This window comes from Cnephaeus nilssonii (genome assembly GCF_951640355.1).
Source record: "Cnephaeus nilssonii genome assembly, chromosome: 16".
Taxonomy (NCBI): domain Eukaryota; kingdom Metazoa; phylum Chordata; class Mammalia; order Chiroptera; family Vespertilionidae; genus Cnephaeus; species Cnephaeus nilssonii.
Genome location: NC_137087.1, coordinates 25,540,776 through 25,559,697, shown reverse-complemented (window position 1 = coordinate 25,559,697; position 18,922 = coordinate 25,540,776). Strand labels below are relative to the sequence as shown.

General features: G+C 39.8%; 2 protein-coding genes across 3 annotated transcripts in view; one reads left to right on the top strand and one right to left on the bottom strand.

The window, feature by feature from the left end:
- JMJD1C (jumonji domain containing 1C) overlaps positions 1 to 15,041 on the bottom strand; it is a 244,456-nt gene extending 229,415 nt beyond the window's left edge. The window contains exon 1 of one of the 2 annotated variants that reach the window (XM_079793546.1): positions 14,637 to 15,041. The gene's annotated coding sequence lies outside the window, so the exon portion shown is untranslated. Of the gene's footprint in view, positions 1 to 14,113; positions 14,167 to 14,636 lie in introns of those variants that run through there. The other variant, XM_079793547.1, reaches the window with a different exon arrangement.
- The window catches only part of REEP3 (receptor accessory protein 3), an 82,827-nt gene continuing 78,147 nt past the window's right edge, over positions 14,243 to 18,922 (top strand). The window contains exon 1 of the mRNA XM_079793553.1: positions 14,243 to 14,478. Coding sequence (XP_079649679.1) covers positions 14,447 to 14,478 — 32 coding nt within the window. The 5' untranslated portion in view covers positions 14,243 to 14,446. The remainder of the gene's footprint in view (positions 14,479 to 18,922) is intronic.

The window sequence follows — 18,922 nt, the reverse complement described above, 5'->3', positions numbered from 1 at the left end:
ACTATTCCATCATAAGGTGACTTCTAAAACATCAGCAGCAGCTCATTATGGCACCTCAGTAATCCACTCACTACTAAAAGTTGAAGTCTGTTTCCTCTCATCCTGTGCTCAGTGAATGGAAAACAGCTGTGTTTGTTGTTGTTGTTTAGGACAGAGGCTTTAAAAACTTGCCAACTCTTCAATTCTCTCTCTACCTACAATTGCCAATATAATAAATTCTTTGCTCAACTCTATCTTTCTTGGGGTTAAAGAAGAGGGAATCAATACTTGGTGATAAAAAGATCAAACTTTGAATCCAAAATCTGAAATACAATTTCAGGAATATGAGCTGCATAGCTCTAAATAGCAGTAACATTTATAAAAATAGAATAATGGTTAATAATCATTGAGGTCGTACTATGTATCAAGCTATATGCCAATGCTTATTTCATGTGATTCTCAAAATAACTTCCTGAAGTAGGTACTATTAGTATACTCATTTTGCAGATGGGAAAACTAAGTCTAGAGCTAAGCAACCTATGCAAAATAACATAGCTCTTAAGAGACAAAGATTTGATGTCAAGGGGCCTGAATATTTCTTAGTGACATGGAAAAATTTATTAACATGTGAATGTCCACAGCCTTCCTCCCTCCACTTATTTTTCCTTTCCTAATAAGGAATGACTTACTGATACTAAGTTGATCAATGTGACAAAGGAAACAGTAAGGAATGTTAGGGGGAGGGCAACCTTGTTAACTGGGATTTGAGGAAAAAGCTTTAAGAGTCTGAGCTGCAAGAAGCTCCCGGGCAGTAAGAGAAATGAGGAGAAAAGACCTTATAATTATTATTAATCTGGTTATGAATTAAATTCCTTTTAATGCTCATTAAGAACAAATGGAATTCCTTTTTAATAACTTTTGGTGCTGAACTATGCTTCTCGAACAAGATCCAGTTCTGAATTTGGACCATGTGTTAGCTCTAGTTAGGAATAGTATGTCCTGCCACTTGTAAATTGCCTTTGTGCATTTTTCTGAGATTTATTTTTTCATTAATAAACTTAATTTAAAATTTTTTAATAAAAGTTTATTGGAACTAAACAGAGGATACACCTCAATAACTTCATTTTTTTTAGATCAGTTTTAGGTTTACAGAAGAATCAAGAGGAAAGGAGAGTTCCCATATACCTTCTATCGCCACACATACAACCTCCCCCACCAGTGGTACATTTGTTACAATGGATAACCCTACATTGACATATCATTATCACCCAAAGCCCATGAATTAATTATATTAGCATTCACTCTTGGTACTGTACATTCAATGGGTTTGAATAAATATACAATGACATGTTTATATCAATGTAGTAACTTCACTGCCCTAAAAATCCTCTGTGTTCTACCTCTTCATCCCCTCCCTCACCCCTAACCCTTGGCAACCACAAATTTTTCTACTGTCTACGTAGTTCTATTTCCAGGATGTCATATAGTTATACTCATACAGTATACAACCTCTTCAGATTGGCTTCTTTCACCTAGTAATATGCATTCAAGTTTCCTCCAGGCTTCTCATGGCCTGATAGCTCATTTCTCTTTGACCCAGATTAATATTCCATTATCTCAGTATACCAGTTTATTTATCTATTCACCTGCTGAAGAATCTTGATTGTCTCCCAAGTTTGTGCAGCTATGAATAAAGCTGCTATAAACATCCATATGCAGGTTTTTGGGTGGACATGACTCTTCAACTCCTTTAGCTAAATACCAAGGAGTGTGAATGCTGGATCTGTTAGATCATTCTGCATTTTCACCAGCAATGAATAAGAGATCCTGTTGCTCCACATCTATGCCAGCATTTGGTGATGTTACCGTTTTGGATTTTGGCCTTTTAAAAAAAATATGTTTGTTTCTTTTCATTGATTTGAGAGAGAGAAAGGGAGAGGTACAGAGAGATAGAAACATCAATGAGAGAGCAACATCGACCAGTTGCCTCCTGCACACTCCCACTGGGGATCAAGCCTGCAACCCAGGCATGTAACCTAACCCGGAATCGAACCAGCAACCTTTTGGTTTATGGGTTGACGCTCAACCACTGAGCAACACTGGCCAGGCAAATTTGGGCCATTTTAATAAGTGTATCTCATTTTAATTTGCAATTCCCTAATATGTGATGTTGAACGTCTTTTGATATGTGTGCCATCTGTATATCTTCAGGACTTTTGCCCATTTTTTAAATCAGGTTTTTTTTTCCTAATTGTTTTAAGAGTTCCCTGCATATTTTGGACCATTTTTTTATCAGATGTCTTTTGCAAATATTTTCTCTCAATCTGTGGCATATCTTATTCTCTTGATAGTGTCTTCCACAGAGCAGATTTTTTAATTTTAATAAAGTCCAGCTTTATCAAGTATTTATTTCATGGATAATGCCTTTGGTGGTGTACCTAAAATTCATCACCATACTCAAGGTCACCTAGGTTTTCTTCTATGTTCTCTTCTAGGAGTTTTATTAGAGTGCTGCATTTTACATTTAAGTTTATGATACATTTTTAGTCAATTTTGGGAAGGACATAAGGTCTATATCTAGATTTATTTATTTGCATGTAGATATCCAGTAGTACCAACACTATTTGTTGACAAGACTAACTTTGCTCTAATGTATTATCATTGCTCCTTTGTGTCTAAAGTCAGTTAACTCTATTTAAATGGATTTATTTCTGGGCTTTCTATTCTATTATACTGATCCACTAGTATTTATCTGTGCTTTCACCAATACCACATGATCTTGACTAAAGTAGCTTTATATTAAGTCTTGAAGTCAGGTAGTGTCAGTTCTCTGACTTTGTTCTGTTTCTTCAATACGAATTGGCTATTTTGCATCTTGTGCCTCAGTATATAAACCTTAGAATCAGTTTGTCAATATCCACAAAATTACTTGCTGGGATTTTGATTCGTATTTTACTGAATCTATTGATCAAATTGAAAAAAATGACCTTTTGACAATAGTGAGTCTTCCCAGCCATGAGCATGGAATAACTCTCCATTGATTTAGTGTAGAGAGCAGCCCAGGTGTCAGCAGGGGCGGGTCCAGGTATGTAAATCCAGTAATGCTAGGGCCTAGTTAAGAATGCAAATAAGCTCCTTTGATCCTAAGTTTTGGTGTTACTTCCTGGATTTTTGGGATATAAAATAAACCTGCTGGGTGGCTCGTCGTGGTCATCATGCTGCCTCTCCATGAGAGAGGAAAGATGGCGTCCCACCCAGCCCCAGCTTCATGAATCTATTTCTGCGTCTTGTTTTCTTTATTTCTATTATTTCTCAATCCCTGGCCGCCTCCACTTAGAACCGGTTCGTTCATCTCTCTTTCCGTGCGGGACGCGGAAAAGGGAGATCCCCGCCATGTCTGGCCCCCACCGCTTCAGGCCCCCGCAATTTAGTTCTTTCATTCTGTCATCAGAATTTTATAGTTTCCATCATATAGATCTTATACATGTTTTGTTAAGTTTATACCTAAGTAACTCATTTGGGGGGACACTAAAATATGGTGCTTTCAATTTCAAATTCTACTTGTTTTCTGATTATATACAGAAAAAAATTAACATTTGTATATTAACTTTGTGTCCTGAAACTTGCTATTGTATTATTTATAATCTAGGAATATTCTTGTTGATTCTTTAGGATGTTCTATATAGATGATCATATAGAAAGAAAACTGTGAACAAAGAAAGTTTTATTTCTTCCTTTTCAATCAGCAATAGTGGGCTTGGCCAGTGTGGCTCAGCAGCTGAGCATCAACCCATGAACCAGGAGGTCCCAGTTCCATTCTCAATCAGGGTACATGCCTGGGTTTCAGGCTCCATCCCCAGTAGGGGGCGTCCAGGAGGCAACCAATTGATGATGTTCTCTCATCCCTCTCCTTTCCTCTCTCTGAAATCAATGAAAACATTTTTTTTTTTTTAAAAAGCAAAAGAGCAATGGTGGGACATCCTTGCCTTATTCCTGATCTTAGTGGAAAAGCTTCCAGTTTTTCATTAAGTATAATGTTAGCTGTATGCTTTTTGTAAATGTTCTTTATCAAGGTGAGGAAGGTCCCCCTCTATTTCTCATTTACTGAGGGGTGTGTGTGTGTGTGTGTGTGTGTGTGAGAGAGAGAGAGAGAGAGAGAGAGAGAGAGAGAGAGAGAGAATGGGTGCTGGATTTTGTTAAATGTTTTTTCTGCACCTATTGATATGATCAAGTAATTTTTCTCCTTTAGACTATTAATGTGATGAATTACATTAACTTATTTTCAGATGCTAACCAACCTTGCCTACCTGGGATAAATCCCACTTTGTCATGGTAAATAATTATTTTTATACATTGTTGGATTCAACTGACTAATACTTTGTTGAGGTTTTTTTTATCTATGTTCACGATATTGGGTCTGTAGTTTTCTTTTGTTACCAGAGTAATGCTGATTTCATAGAATGATATGGAAATATTCCCTCTGCTTCTGTCTTCTGGAAGAGATTGTAGGGGTATGGTATAATTTATTCTTTAAGTGTTTGGTAGAATTTACCAATGAACCCATCTGGGCATTGTGCTTTCTGTTTTAAAGATAATTGATTCCATTTCTTTTATATCTATATAGATAGATATAGACATAGGCTACTCATATTCAGATTGTCTATTTCTTCTTGTGATTTTCAAGGAAGTGACCCATTTCATCTAGGTTATCAAATTTGTGGGCATAGGGTGGTCATAATACTCCTTTATTATACTTTTAACATCCATTGAATCTGTGGTGATGTCCTCTCTTTCATTAAATGATATTAGCAATTTATTCCTTCTCTCTTTTATCCTTCCTAGAGACTGTTTATTGATCTTGTCAAAGAACCATGTTTTGAATTTGTTGATTTTTCTCTATTCATTTCCTACCTTCAATTTATTTCTGCTCTAATTCTTATTATTTTTCTTCTGCTTACTTAATTTGTTTTTTCTAGTTTCCTCAAACAGAAACTTAAATGACTGATTTTAGATCTTTATTTTCTAATATATGAATTGGATGCTATAAATTTCCTTCTAAGCACTGCTTTAATTGTATCCCACAAAAGTTATTAAGTTATATTTCCATTTTCATTTAGTTCAAACCATTTTTTCCATCCCTCTTGAGATTTCTTCTTTGACCCATGTGCTTTTTAGAAGTATGTCTTTTAACCTCCAAGTAGTTGAGAATTTTCCAACTATTTTTCTGTTATTGATTCCTAGTTTAATCCACCATGGTCTGAGAACAGATGTTATGATTTTTGCTTTTATATTTGATAAGGGGTGTTTTATGACCCAGAAAGAGGTCTATATTGGTGAATGAATGGTCCAAGAGAGTTTGAGAAGAATGTGTAATCTGTAGTCTATAGATTATGTCAATTATATCTAGCTGACTGAAAGTGCTGTTGAGTTCAACTATGTCCTTACTGATTTTCTGCCTGCTGGATCTGTCTAAATTCTGAGAGGACTGTTAGTCTCTAATAATAGCAAGATTCCCCTATTTCTACATTAAGGATTGTTATGCCTTTTTGGAGTATTGACCCCTTTATCATATGTAATGCCCTCTTTATCCCTAATAACTTTCCTTGCTCACAAATCTGCTGTCTGAAATTAATATAGCCATTTCCACTTTCTTTTGATTAGTGCTAGCATATATCTTCCTCTGTTCCTTTATGTTTAATCTGTATGTTTTTAAAGTAGGTTTCTTGTAGACAAAATATGGTAAAATCTAGTTTTTTTAATCCTCCCTGATAATGTATCTTTTAATGTATATATTTAGTCTACTGAGATGATTATTGATGTAGCTGGATTAACACCTACCATATTTGCTACCATACTGTTTTCTGCTTATTGTTCCTATTTTTGTTTTCCACATTTTTTCTGCCTTTTGTAGACTTTGCTTTTTGCATCTTTTAAAAAATATTTTTATTGATTTTTAAAGAGAGAGGAAGGAAGAAGGAGAGAGAAACTTCAATCGACTACCTCCTGCATACCCTCCAGGGGATAGAGCCCACTACCCAGGAATGTGCCCTGACCAGGAATCTAACTGGCAACCTTTCAGTATATGAGATGATGCCCAATCAACTGAGCCACACCGCCAGGGCTTTTGTGATTTCAATTGAGCATACTGTGATTCAATTTTCTCCCCTCTTTTAACATATCAATTATACTTTTTTTTTGTGGTGTCCTAGAGTTTGTAATACACAATTACAAGTAATCTAAATCCATTTTCAAATAACACTACACTGCTACTCAGGTAGTGCAAAGTACCTTATAAGTACAAAATATTCCTAATTCTTCCTTTCCATCACATATCATTGCTTTCATTCATTTCACGTATACAAATGTATATGTATGCATACACACACACACACACACACAATCAAATACATTGCTACTATCGTTCTGAACTGTCTTCTATTAGAGCAACTAAGAACAAGAAGAATAAGTTTTTATTTTACCTTCACTTATATCTTCTTCAATGCTCTTCTTTTATGTAAATCAGTTTCTGATGTGTAAAATTTTCCTTCTCTTTGACGTACTTCTTTTAACACAGCAATGCAGGTCTACTGGCAATAAATTCCCTCAATTTTTGTTTGTCTGAGAAGTCTTTATTTCTCCTTCACCTTTGAAGTATAATTTCACAGGTTACAGAATTCTACATTGGTATGTTTTTTCCCTCTCTGAATACTTTATTTTACTCTACTCTCTTTTTGCTTGCATGGTTTTTGAGGAAAAGTCTACTGTAATCCTCATCTTTGTTCCTCTACAGGTAAGGCGGGATTTTTTCCTATGGCTTTTTCCAAGAATTTTTTCTTTTAATCAATTTTTTGAAGTTTGAATACATTATGTTTAGGTGTAGTTTTTTGGTTTTTTATTTTTATTTTTAGTTTTTGTTTTGTTTTTACATATATCCTGTTTGGTGAGGCTTTCTAGATCTGTGGTTTGGTGTCTAACATTAATCTGAGAATATTCTGTCATTATTGACTCAAATATTGCTTCTCTTCTTTTCTTTCTTCTCCTTTTAGCATTCACATTACATGCACCCTATGTCTTTTGTAGTTGTCCCATGTTTTGGATACTCTGCCCCCATTTTTTGTGGTTTTTTTTTTCCTCTTTGCTTTTCAGTTTTGGAATATCCTACTGTCACATTCATAAGTTCAGGGGTTCTTTCCTGAGCCTTGTCAAGTCCAGTAATGGGCCTGTCAGAAGTATACTTCATTTCTGTTTGTTGTTGTTAATCCTCACCCGAGAATATTTTTTCCCAATGCTTCTTAGAAATATGTATATTTTTATTGATTTCAGAGAAAAAAGGAGAGGGAGAGATAGAAACATCGATGATGAGAATCATTGATCAGCTGCCTCCTGCATGCCCCCTACTGGGGATCTAGCTGCAACCTGGCCATGTGCCCTTGACCGAAATCGAACCTGGGACCCTTCAGTCTACAGGCTGACGCTCTACCCACTGAGCCAAACCAGCTAGGGCTCCGTTGGAAGCCGCCCATTGTCCTCACTAGCAGAGAGGTGTGGACAAGAAACCCGGAAGACTGGTCAACCTTGAAGCTCTGAAAGGTCAGAGCCAACCACCCACAGTTTAGTTGAGACAATGGTAGCTAAAGCAACTTCCACCTTTTAGTCTTATGTAAATTCTTGCTGATTGGCTATTATTGGAATTGCCTGCCTAAAGGCTATGGGTGTATTCCATAGTCTTAATAAAAGGGATCGCAAGGCCAGAGCGAGGTGGAGTCCTTACCCTTGAGTTGGGCTCCGGCCTGGCCCCCAATATTTCCAAAATAATATTTTCTAGTCTCTTTCATTTGTATGCGGCCTCCTCCAGAGCCCGAACTCTGAACCTGACCCCTGAACCACACGGGACGTGAAAGGGGTTCACTACAGGGCTCCATTGACTTTTTTAGAGTGTGGGAGGAAGGGAGGAAGATGGGAGTGGAGGGAGAAAGTGAGAAGAGCGAGGAGAGAGAGAGAGAGGAAGAGAAAGATATTTGTATGTGAGAGAGACACACAGATTGGTTGCACCCCACATGCACCCTGACCGAGGCCTGAGATCAAACCTGCAATCCAGATACATGCCTTTGACCAGAAATCTAAGGCTTGACCCTTCGGTGTGAGGGCCAATACTCTAACACTGAGCAATACCACCCAGGGCCTGTTATACTATTTTGATCTCTAACTTTTTGTATTCTTTCTTTCAATTTACACCTCTCTGCTTACAATATCCATCTATTTTTTGTATGTTGCCTACTTTTTCCACTAAAATCCTAAACTTATTAATACCATTATGGTTGTTGTTGTTTTAATTCCTGCTTTAACAATTCCAACATTCCTTCCATACCTGACTCTGATTCTGATGATTGCTTATTCTCTTTAAACTGTATTTTTTGCCTTTCAGTATGCCTTGTAATTTTTTGTTGCTGTTGTTGAAAGGTAGACATGATGCACTGGATACGGGGAACTGTGGCAAATAGGTCTTTAGTAATGTACTGGTATGGTGGGGGAATGGGCCGTTCTAGAGTTCTATGATTAGGTCTCAGTCTTTCAGTGACCCTGTACCTCTCTAGACTGTGAGCTTCACCAATATTTCAGTCCCCACCTCCCCACTTCCCTTCCATGAAACAGGATAGCTGGGGGAGGTTAGAATTATGTATTTCCCTTACCCTACATATATGGCAAGAGTGGCTCAAACTGGGTTTTTCCCTTCCTCCAAGTGGAAGGCTAGAGCTGGATGGTATTGAGTATTTTCCTTTCCCTACTTAGTTTAGGCCTGTGGTTGGCAAACTGCAGCTCGCGAGCCACATGCGGCTCTTTGGCCCCTTGAGTGTGACTCTTCCACAAAATACCACGGCCTGGGCGAGTCTATTTTGAAGAAGTGGTGTTAGAAGAAGTTTAAGTTTAAAAAATTTGGCTCTCAAAAGAAATTTCAAACGTTGTACTATTGATATTTGGCTCTGTTGACTAATGAGTTTGCCGACCACTGTCTTAGACTAAATACCTATAATATTTGAATCTGTTTCTAGACATTACTCTGGCAAAACAAACAAACTAACCAAAAAATACAGTGGTTATACAGATAGCCTCTGAAGAGAACTGGATAACTGAAGACAGGCAATAAAAGACAACAAACTTCATTGTTTACCCTTTTAAATTTTATTCCATGTGCTTTGAATTAACGCTCAAAAACATAAAATTGCAGCTTTCTGCAAATTATACTGTAACCCCATAATACCTGAAATTATAGATCTACCTAAATTTTAAAACTGGGAACTAATCTGGTCTACTTTAAATGAATAGTGCAAATGTTTCAAATATGTCTTGAACTAGATATTTCTGCCATTTAATATAATCAAACACAAAACCATTTTTTTACCCTGAATGTGGAAAAAGCTCTTAATTGTTGCAAGTAAAGCTACTACCTCAAATCTATAAGAACCTCAGATATGCTTGATTCCTTACTATGTGTGTTCCATAGATCCAGGCATCACAGATGAATTTTGCTTTCTTCATTGTTGGCTAGTAACTATATTTTTCTATTAATATCTGTAGTAAAATACTTAAGTCAGAATTTAATCTTTCTATTCTCTGCAATCTGATTGTTATATTTTCAAAACTATTCTATATAATAAAAGTCTAATATGCTAAGTGTCTGGTCATCGGTTCAACCAATCAAAGCATAATATGCTAATGATATGCTAAGGCCGCTCAACTGATCGCTATGACATGCACTGACCACCAGGGGCAGACAGTCGACCAGTCGCTATGACGAGCACTGACTACCAGGAGGCAAAAGCTCCAACTGGTAGGTTGGCCTGTTGCTAGGGTCTGGTCAATCCGGACTGAGCGAGACAGGCTGGACGTGCCCTGGAGCCCTCCAGTAGTCCCTCTCTGGCTGGCCAACCTCCCGCATCCCTCCCCACCCTGCACCAGTAGGGTCCCTCAGCCTGGCCTGCGCCCTCTCGCAATCTGGGACCCCCTCAGAGGATGTTGGAGAGCAGGTTTCAGCCCGATCCCGCAAACTAGGCTGAGGGACCCCACTGGTGCACAAATTTGTGCACTGGGCCTCTAGTTTCTTTTATAATTTGATTTCAATGTCAGATGCCAAATGTGACCTCTGTGGTAACCATAATACCATAATGCTGATTGGCCAAGACAGAAGAAATATTCATCTAGCAGCAGGTGGAAAAAGAACAGGTTTTGTCTTATAAGTCATTCTCTTTAAGATCCCCTCCCTCACACTAGTTTCTAAACAACTATTAAAGGTAGACTCGTTTAGTAATTTTAGCCTTTTCCCAATAAAAATACTTTCAAGCACTTGAAAATACTCCTCCACTAAAAATGGGAAGGTGACCCAGTATCTAGTCTCATTAACATACTCATTAATAATTACTAGATTAGATACTATCTCTGTGCCCTGTAATTCTGCTCTCACTACCTACTCATCTAGGTACTTTCACACTCTTTTCTTTTCCTAATAAATGAACTCCTTTAACATGTAGAAGATGCATATTCCACATACTCCCCCAGGAACACTGTTAAATGAAGATGTAAAAAAGAAAGCAATTCTCTTAATATGGTCTAATTACTTTAGGTTTTAAAACCCTTGGCATTTAATTTACATAACATTATCATCCCCATTTAACAGGAGACAGATTGTTACTGGTAGTAGAAATATGTCTCCTTTTGCCCTAAATATGCTTGCTACCTCCCACCATGATTCAACTCAATACCCAATGAAAATCATCTTTGCAGAACACAATGAAGGAAGCACTTCATAACACAACAAATGAATACTAGTGGTATATGAGAAGTTTAGTATTTAAACAAATAATTTTTATCTTGAATACAGGAAATGATCTCAAGTACGCCAATGAGACCACACTTTAAAAGCTTCTGAGCAGCTGGTAATGTATTTCCTTTTGTTCCATTGTCTCTAGAGCCTAGCCTTGCACCATGAAGCACTTATTTAATGGCCACCTACGAGTAATCTCAACTATCCAAGGCACAGCCCAAATATACAAAGATTAGAAACACCCACTATTAAAATCTAAGCACTTTTCATGAGAGGTTCCTCCTCAGATGAAATTACTCTTAGTTTAGACCAACAATACTCAATCACATCAGACTTGATTTCCCCCTTCCAAAAAATATTTTCCAACTTCTGCTTTGTCACCCTGACATGAAATTAAAAACAATATTCCTATGGACTTCAAAAAAATCCATATACCCTAAATAAAATGTAAATGGAAAAGGGAAATGGAAATAATTTATAAGATAATATGTATTTCAATATTAATCCTGAAACAAAACTGAACTAGAAGACATAAATGTAATTAGTAGCTACACGTGACAGCTATAAATGCAAAGTTGTTTGTGATGCAATTTTTCAAAACTGTCAACTCTTGGTCAAGTTGTGAAGAAAATAAATCTTTCTTTCACACATGGGTTGCATGTGGAAATAAACAATGGACAATTCAGTCTCAGTTAAAACCATGAGTCTGTATGTAAAATGGAGGCTCTAAGTTCACATAATTACAAATAGTACACAGATGTCAGGCAGGATATTCCTAAACCATGCAGGACACATTGTGACATTCTTTGTTCAGGACAGCTCACACACTGCAAAAAACTATAGCATCCCTGAAACCTGCCCACTAAATGCTATTGATTAGCCCCTGTCGTTCCAACAATAACAACAAAAATGTCTCCCAACGTCCCCCTAGAGGGCACTCCCCAACTGGACCCACTGCCTTGGCACAATTCACCTATCTATATATATATAAAAACCTAATATGCAAAGTGTCCCCTTGGGAGTTCGATCGTTTGCTATGACATGTGCTGACCACCAGGAGGTGGCGCAGAACGAAGGAAGTCCCCAGCCAGCAGCCGGCAGCCACTAGGGACCCTACCCGTGCACGAAATTTCGTGTACTGGGCCTCTAGTCAGAGTATAACGTAAAGAACGCACAGGAAGCATGGACTACAGTTTCAGTTCTGTTTCCTATGAGATATGAGGTCACTGGCAGTGAGCTATCTAAACCTCAGTTCCCAATGTATCAAAAGGGAATAAACACTACCTAGGCTTTTTGGGGTGTAGAGGTCGACTCAACAACATAACAACTTGGTACACATTACTATATTACGATGCAGTGAAATAATTTATATTCAGAATGATGACCCCCAAATTAAGAAGACAGGAAAGACTTAGATCTTTAAGAGACTTACACTGTACATGGCTGAAATTTTGTCAAGTTGTGATACTTCAGAGAGTAACTAATATTATTCAAACTTTTATTGGGCAATTACCCTATTCTAGACACTGGGAAAACACAAAGATATCTAATATACTATACCTGTCCTCAAACATTTTACCATCCAGTAGATTAGACATCAGTAAAACATAGCCATAATATAAAGTAGATTGGCACAGGCATTAAATAGAAACTCAAGTAATAAATTATGGGAGCCAAGAAAAAATATGAATAATTCTTACTGAGGAAAATCAAGGCCATCACCACCGCATAGAACACTGGGGGGGAGGGGGGGAGGATTCTGACAGAGAATGGGGAGAAAATCATTAAAGGAAAAAAAAAGTCACTGAGCATGAAAAAACAACTTGGCTCCGAGAAGAGAGCTAGGGAAAGGTATATTAGTTGAGAAGACAGTAAAATTAAAGCTATAAAAAAAATTTCAGGACCTGTTCATGGAGGGATTTGAATGCCATTCAAATGATTTTGAGTTTTTATTGCGCAAGATTTTTCAGAAAACTGGTGCTTATTTGGCACACCTGATCCCCAAATAATGCTAATAGCCAAAAATAAGATTCTGAACAAACACAAATTTTCATTAGCAAGACCCCTCAAATTAAAATACATTCTTAATATGAGTAAACAAAAAAGAACCCAACTTAAGAGTATAAAACAGCTTCTGAGCTCATTTCTTAAATAATCAAAATATTACTAAATCTATTGAACCCCTGGGAATTTAAAAGAACTCAGGATAATCTTAATCTTATGTGTCTTTGATTTTCTTCCAAGCAACTCTGGGAACTTCCTAAACATGTTATTTAGCATTGCCTCATGTCACCCCTAAAAGGCAAGAGGTAGGCTACAGTATTATTAGCCTCTTTTTACTATGGGGAAACTGAGGAACAAAAAGAGTAAATTACAGTATGGCCACAAAATAAGCTATTATATTTTCTTGGACTTGAATTAAAGACTCGAGGCCCACATGTCATCCATTATTCTTTGTACCATCTAAACATTAGAATTATCTTTCCCTATCTTGACTGAGAATTAAAAAAAAAAAAGACACGACTAAACTTTTAGGTCATTTTCTCAATTTGGTACTGCCACCAAAAAAGTTTCAAAATTCTACCTCCTGAATTATGCTATCTGTAAGAACTGCGAAGTGTACCCAGTAATCCAACACCCCCCCCCCGCAAAAAAAAAAAAAAAACACACAAAAACAGACAACTGAAAATAGCAGAACAGGTCAGTAGTCCTAGGCCCAGCCTTTACTATGACTATCTGGCAGGCTCACACGAGTGTCTGTAAAACTGGCTTTGCAGATTTGGGGATGGAAAGGTGCCCTAAGAGGCCCTGGAGAGCGTAATCAATAAAATACTACACCCACTGCTGCAAACAGGAAATCCCATGCTTTCCTCCTCGGCCCCTCCCTGCATTGCACCACGCACCAGAGGATCCTGGAACACCCTGAGGCCAGTGCAGGTATCCGCCCTCCTTTTCCCTTAAAATGCAGCACTTTCAAGTGGCCCAGGGCGCTGGGACTCAGGGAACAGGGAGGACACCGGATGTGGCTAAATAACGCCGCCAAATCTGGCCTCTTCGGAATCCACGGCCTGGTCCGGGCGAGTCCAAGCGACACGGAGTTCCTGCTACTTTTGCTATACTTTGTGTTTTCGCACACGCACGGACCACCCCGACCTTCAAAGCCCCCTTTCTCAGCCTCCTGCCACTACTCGCCTCCACGCCGGGTGGACGTCCCAGGGACTTGCGGAGGAAGAGGGGGGGGATTCGAGCGCAGGGGCCCGGCCGCGAGACCGTTCACCTCGGGCCAGGGTCCCCCTCGCTCGCGCACCCACCTACCCAAACCTCGGGCTCCGCCGCCCAGACCGGGCCTCCGCCAACGCGCCGCCGCCGCCGCCGCCGCCTATCAGCTGAGCGCAGGGGCGGGGCCGGCTGGCTCCGCGGAGGATCGGTCGGCCGGCGGGCGGGGACGGGCGAGGGATCGACCGCCTCGCGACTCGGGCCGCCGCGCGCGCGCACACACACACTCACACATCGGCCCAGCTCCCGAGGGCACCAGCGCGGCCCCGGGAAGCGCGAGGAGCCGGCGAGCGCGCGGCCTGCCGTTGGCCGCCTGGTCCGCCGCGCTCGGCGCCCACCCGCCCTGGAGGTGGGGTGCTTGCCTCCGGGAAGATGGTGTCCTGGATGATCTCCCGAGCCGTGGTGTAAGTGCTGCTCACGGCGCCCCCGTAGCCCACGCAAGGCCCGGGGGAGGTGTGGGAGAACCCAGGGGCCAGTCGGGGAAGGGCAGGCCCGGGCCTAGGCGGGTGTGGGCTGGCCCGGCCTCGGCCTGCCCGGGGCTGGGGGGCCTCGGCCTCCTCACCCTAGTCCACGTCGCTGCGAGGCTCCCTGCGGCGGACGAGGGTCCGGCGGCTGCGGCCGGGTCGCGGGCGGCTGCGGCCGGATCGCGTGCGGCTCGGCGGCCCTGCTCCCGCGGCGCTGGATGAGCAAGCGCGCGGGGCTGGCGGCGCGCGCTCCGCGCTCCCTCCCCGTCTGCCCGCGCTGCGCGGCACCGCCCTGCGGCCCGGGAGCGGCGCGCCTGGCGGCGGCCCCTACGCAAGCTCCGCAGACGCTGAGCGCGGCCGGCCCCGCGGTCCTCGGAGGATGCGCCGGCGGCACCGAGTCTTTGTATCCCGAGGCTGGTGCGTGGCGGCGTCTCTCTCTCCGCGGCTGATGGCCACTCGGTCACGTGGGGTAGGAGGAGAGATTTGTCTGAAAACCCCGAGACCGCTCCCAGCTCACATCCCGGGGACGAGGGTCCCAGTCGCCCCAGGATTTACAGTGGACCGAGAAAGGAGCTCATGGTGGAATGGGGACCCCCGCCTGCTCTCCCCGATTCTAGAATTGGGTGGTTTGGGCGGAAACCCTCGCTCAGTGATTGAGAGGCTGCAGGTGCCTGTTTGTCGCCTTTGTTCAGACGATCGGTTCATCTTATTGTGTTCTTACCAAGTGCGACAGGTCCACTTAAAAAAATTTGCTTGAGTTGTGTTTATTCTGTGAAGTTATTTTGTTGGACTACAGTGTAAACTGATTTCCTCCCATCCTTTCCATTTTACCCCTCTCCTCCTCAAAAAAAGTTACAAAGTAAACAACAATGTTGTACTTGCAGCCAGGAACCCGCGGATTTGTTATTCATGATCTCTGTAGGAGGAATTATCTCCTGATCTTTTATGAGATGTTTTCGTGAGGCGCTGGCTTCTCTGATTAGCTTTAGAATGTGGGAGGAAACATTACCAGATATTTAATTTTGTTTCTAACTAGGGAGAAAGCTACATTTTCTTTGGGTGTGGAGTAATAGCTTAGTAGCCGTATTCAACCCGATTTGCAATAGCATTGAAATTTTGTCAGTTGATTGTCTTAAATGCACTTTGTCCTTCCTCGGTACAGTTTCTAGTTTTAAAACTTCACAGCTTCCTGTGTTCATCTGTACAAAACTGAAACTCGAGAAATAAAAGCATATCACAGATTGTTGTCAGGTTGTTTTTTTAGCCTTTTTGGGTCTCTCTTTGAGTGTCATTTACATAACACAAGCATACCTTTTTTGACCTAGTGATGTCTATCAAGTGTTGTGTCTGCACCCAGAAAATCATGTGCCCCATTAAGAAACTGTACCTTAAAAAAAAAAACACCAAAAAACTCTCTGGGTTCCCTTGACCAGTTCTTTAACTGATTCAAAAGAGAGGGGAAAAAAGTGAAGTACAATTGATTTCATTTGAATTACTCAAATAATATTTTTGTTTTTTATCGTTGACTACAAATATGAATGCCTTTTCTAGATGCTACTTATATATAACACAAAGGTTAGTAACACAGAGTTGATCTTAATGGAACTGACAGTTCAGGTACACTATACCTGCAATATAGATCAGAATGTCAAGTCCTATGAGTTATACCCTGTGTTATGTCGGATAGAGAATGAAGGAGTTATATCTTGGAGAATCAGAAAAAGCAAGGGAGATTACATTTGAGATGGGCCTTAAAGGACAGACTGAATTTAGACAGCCAAAGATTAAACAGAAAAGGATTCCAGATAAAGGCATCACTGTGAGCCAAAGCACAGAGGAGGGGAAAGCCCGGATTAGTTACAGAGGACTTGAGGGACTGGGGAGAGAAAAAGCTGGAAATTTAAGCTGGGGCCTGTTTTCAAGGAATTTGAGGAAGAACTGATAGATTGTAACAGGAAGCAATGGCTTTGCTTTGGAAATTTCTCTCCCTTGTTGTATGAGATGGTTGTACAGGAGAGAGACACTGAAGACTTAAGAGAGCTCCCTAACTGGAGAGAGGGTTAGGCTTGTGATGCCAGAAGCTACAGAATTTAAAGTGTGTGGTAAAAGAAAGGAAGCAAAAACGTGAGAGAGGAAAGATCATGGAAATGTATTTGTCAGGTGTCAGGAAATGTATTTCTTGAGCCATTGAACCATTAGCATATTAGAACGCACCCTTGTCAGGTAAGGAAAGCATCATTATTCTATTTTGTCCCTTTGCTCCTCAGTTTCTCTATATCTTTGCACTGAATGTTTTCCTTTCCCTTGATTATATTATGAGGACACAAAAGACCAATCGCAGGATCTACCCAGACTTGGAAACCTTTTTTACACCAGGAAATAGAATTTTCTTACATTCTTTCTAACCCAGTGGAACAGCCAGCTGGTCCAGAGCCCAAAGAAAAATCAGACAGTTATCTCAACATGAACCTCCGGTGGCATACACAAGGAACCTCCTCTGTAACCAGAGCTCCCTGTGGGCAGAGCACTTTCTCTCCAGACCTTGTGGCAGACCATTGCAGGGAAGAGCACTGGCTGTGGAATCAGACCTGGATGCCAGCTAGTAGTTTTGTGGTCCTGGGCAACATAATCCATCTGAGCTTCAGTGTCCTTGTCTTAAAAAGGTTATAATATTTACCTTTTTAAAACTGTTGTAAAGATTATATCGTTCAACTAAAGCACACCAAACGTGGTACCTCATATTTATTGTACATTTAAAACATAATATATAAATTGTGTGTGTGTGTGTGTGTGTGTGTGTGTGTGTGTAAGAGGAAAGTAAGATAGAAAGAAAGAAATATCATTGGGCTATCATTTCGAAACCTGGAATTTATAACTAGTGTGGGTTATATAACCAGCTGAATGACATTGAGTCAGCCTCTTACTGATTATGGACCTCAGTTTCTGTCTCTCTCAAGATAAAGGATCTGATCTGTTAATCTCCAAACTCTTTTGCATAGCTCTAGCATTCTGTGATGGTATGAGAGGATTTTTCATTAAAATCAACTTACTTTAACTTTATAGACAAAATTCAAAGGTTAGTTGGCAATTATTAAGGTTATAATAATCTGAGATTACTAAATAATATTACATTCATATCTAATGCCCATGCCTTACCTTTTGAAACATGATTGTTACAGATTGAGGGAAATGCCACTTTTCCAACTTTTCTTAATTTGTGTTTAAGATCAGGACTAAAGACAGATTGCCTGAACTAAAATATCAGCTCTACCATTCTTGGCTATAACATACTCCATAGGATTAAATGCATTTGCACACATAATGTCCATAATCCAGCATCGTGCACATGGTAGATATTCAATAAGTATTAGTACTTGTTATCAGAGCAAGAACAAATATGTTCCCTGACATTCCCAGCATACTGAACGTTTAAACTTTTCAATTTACATTTTTTAAAATGTTCTTATTGATTTTTAGAGAGAGAGGAAGGAAGAGGAATAGACAGGTAGAAACATCAATGAGAGAGAAACATCACAGGATCAAGCATGTGCCCTGACCGGGAATCCAACCAGTGACCTCTTGATTCCTGAGTCAATGCTCAGCTGCTGAACCACACTGGCCGGACTTTCAATTTACCTTTGTCTTCCAATTTCTTTGCCTAATTAGAGTAGGGTAAAAAAAATTTTAATCAATATTTTTTATACTGTAAACATTTTCTGTATTGCTCTGAAATCTTATTTTTATCTTCTACTTGATCTAGGCCAGTGTTCATAATTTTCATAGCCATTCATCTTTTTTTTTAATTTTTATTTTTAGATAATTTCTAATATTTCATTATAAGTAATGCCTCAATGTAGTTATAATGCTAAAATGGACATCATTTATATATACTTTTTCTTTTTATATATTTCCTTAGGATAAATATCCAAGAGGAGTATATCTGAGTCAAAGGCTATGAATACTTTTATGACAATTGATATGAATTGACAAATTGCTTTCCAAAAGGATATTAATATTTTACATTGCCACCAATAATGCATGAGTAATATCTTTATCACAGTGTAACCAGAAATGGGGGAGTTTGACTGTTTTTATACTTTCTTACTAAGTATAATGGATCTCATTGGTTTCTTTTGCATTTGAGTTATTAACAAGGTTAATATTGGTCCTAATATTTATTAATTATATCTCCCATGGTGCAAATAGTCTGTATGTACTTTATCCATTTCTCTCCTAATTACTTGGTAATTTACTTGTTGGCACACCTTACATAATAAATTAACCTTAAGTCATATTTGACGCAAATATTGTTTCTCAATCTAATTATACTTCTCTTCAGATATTTTATTTTTAGTTGTAAAGGGAGTATAGTTTTAATGCAGTT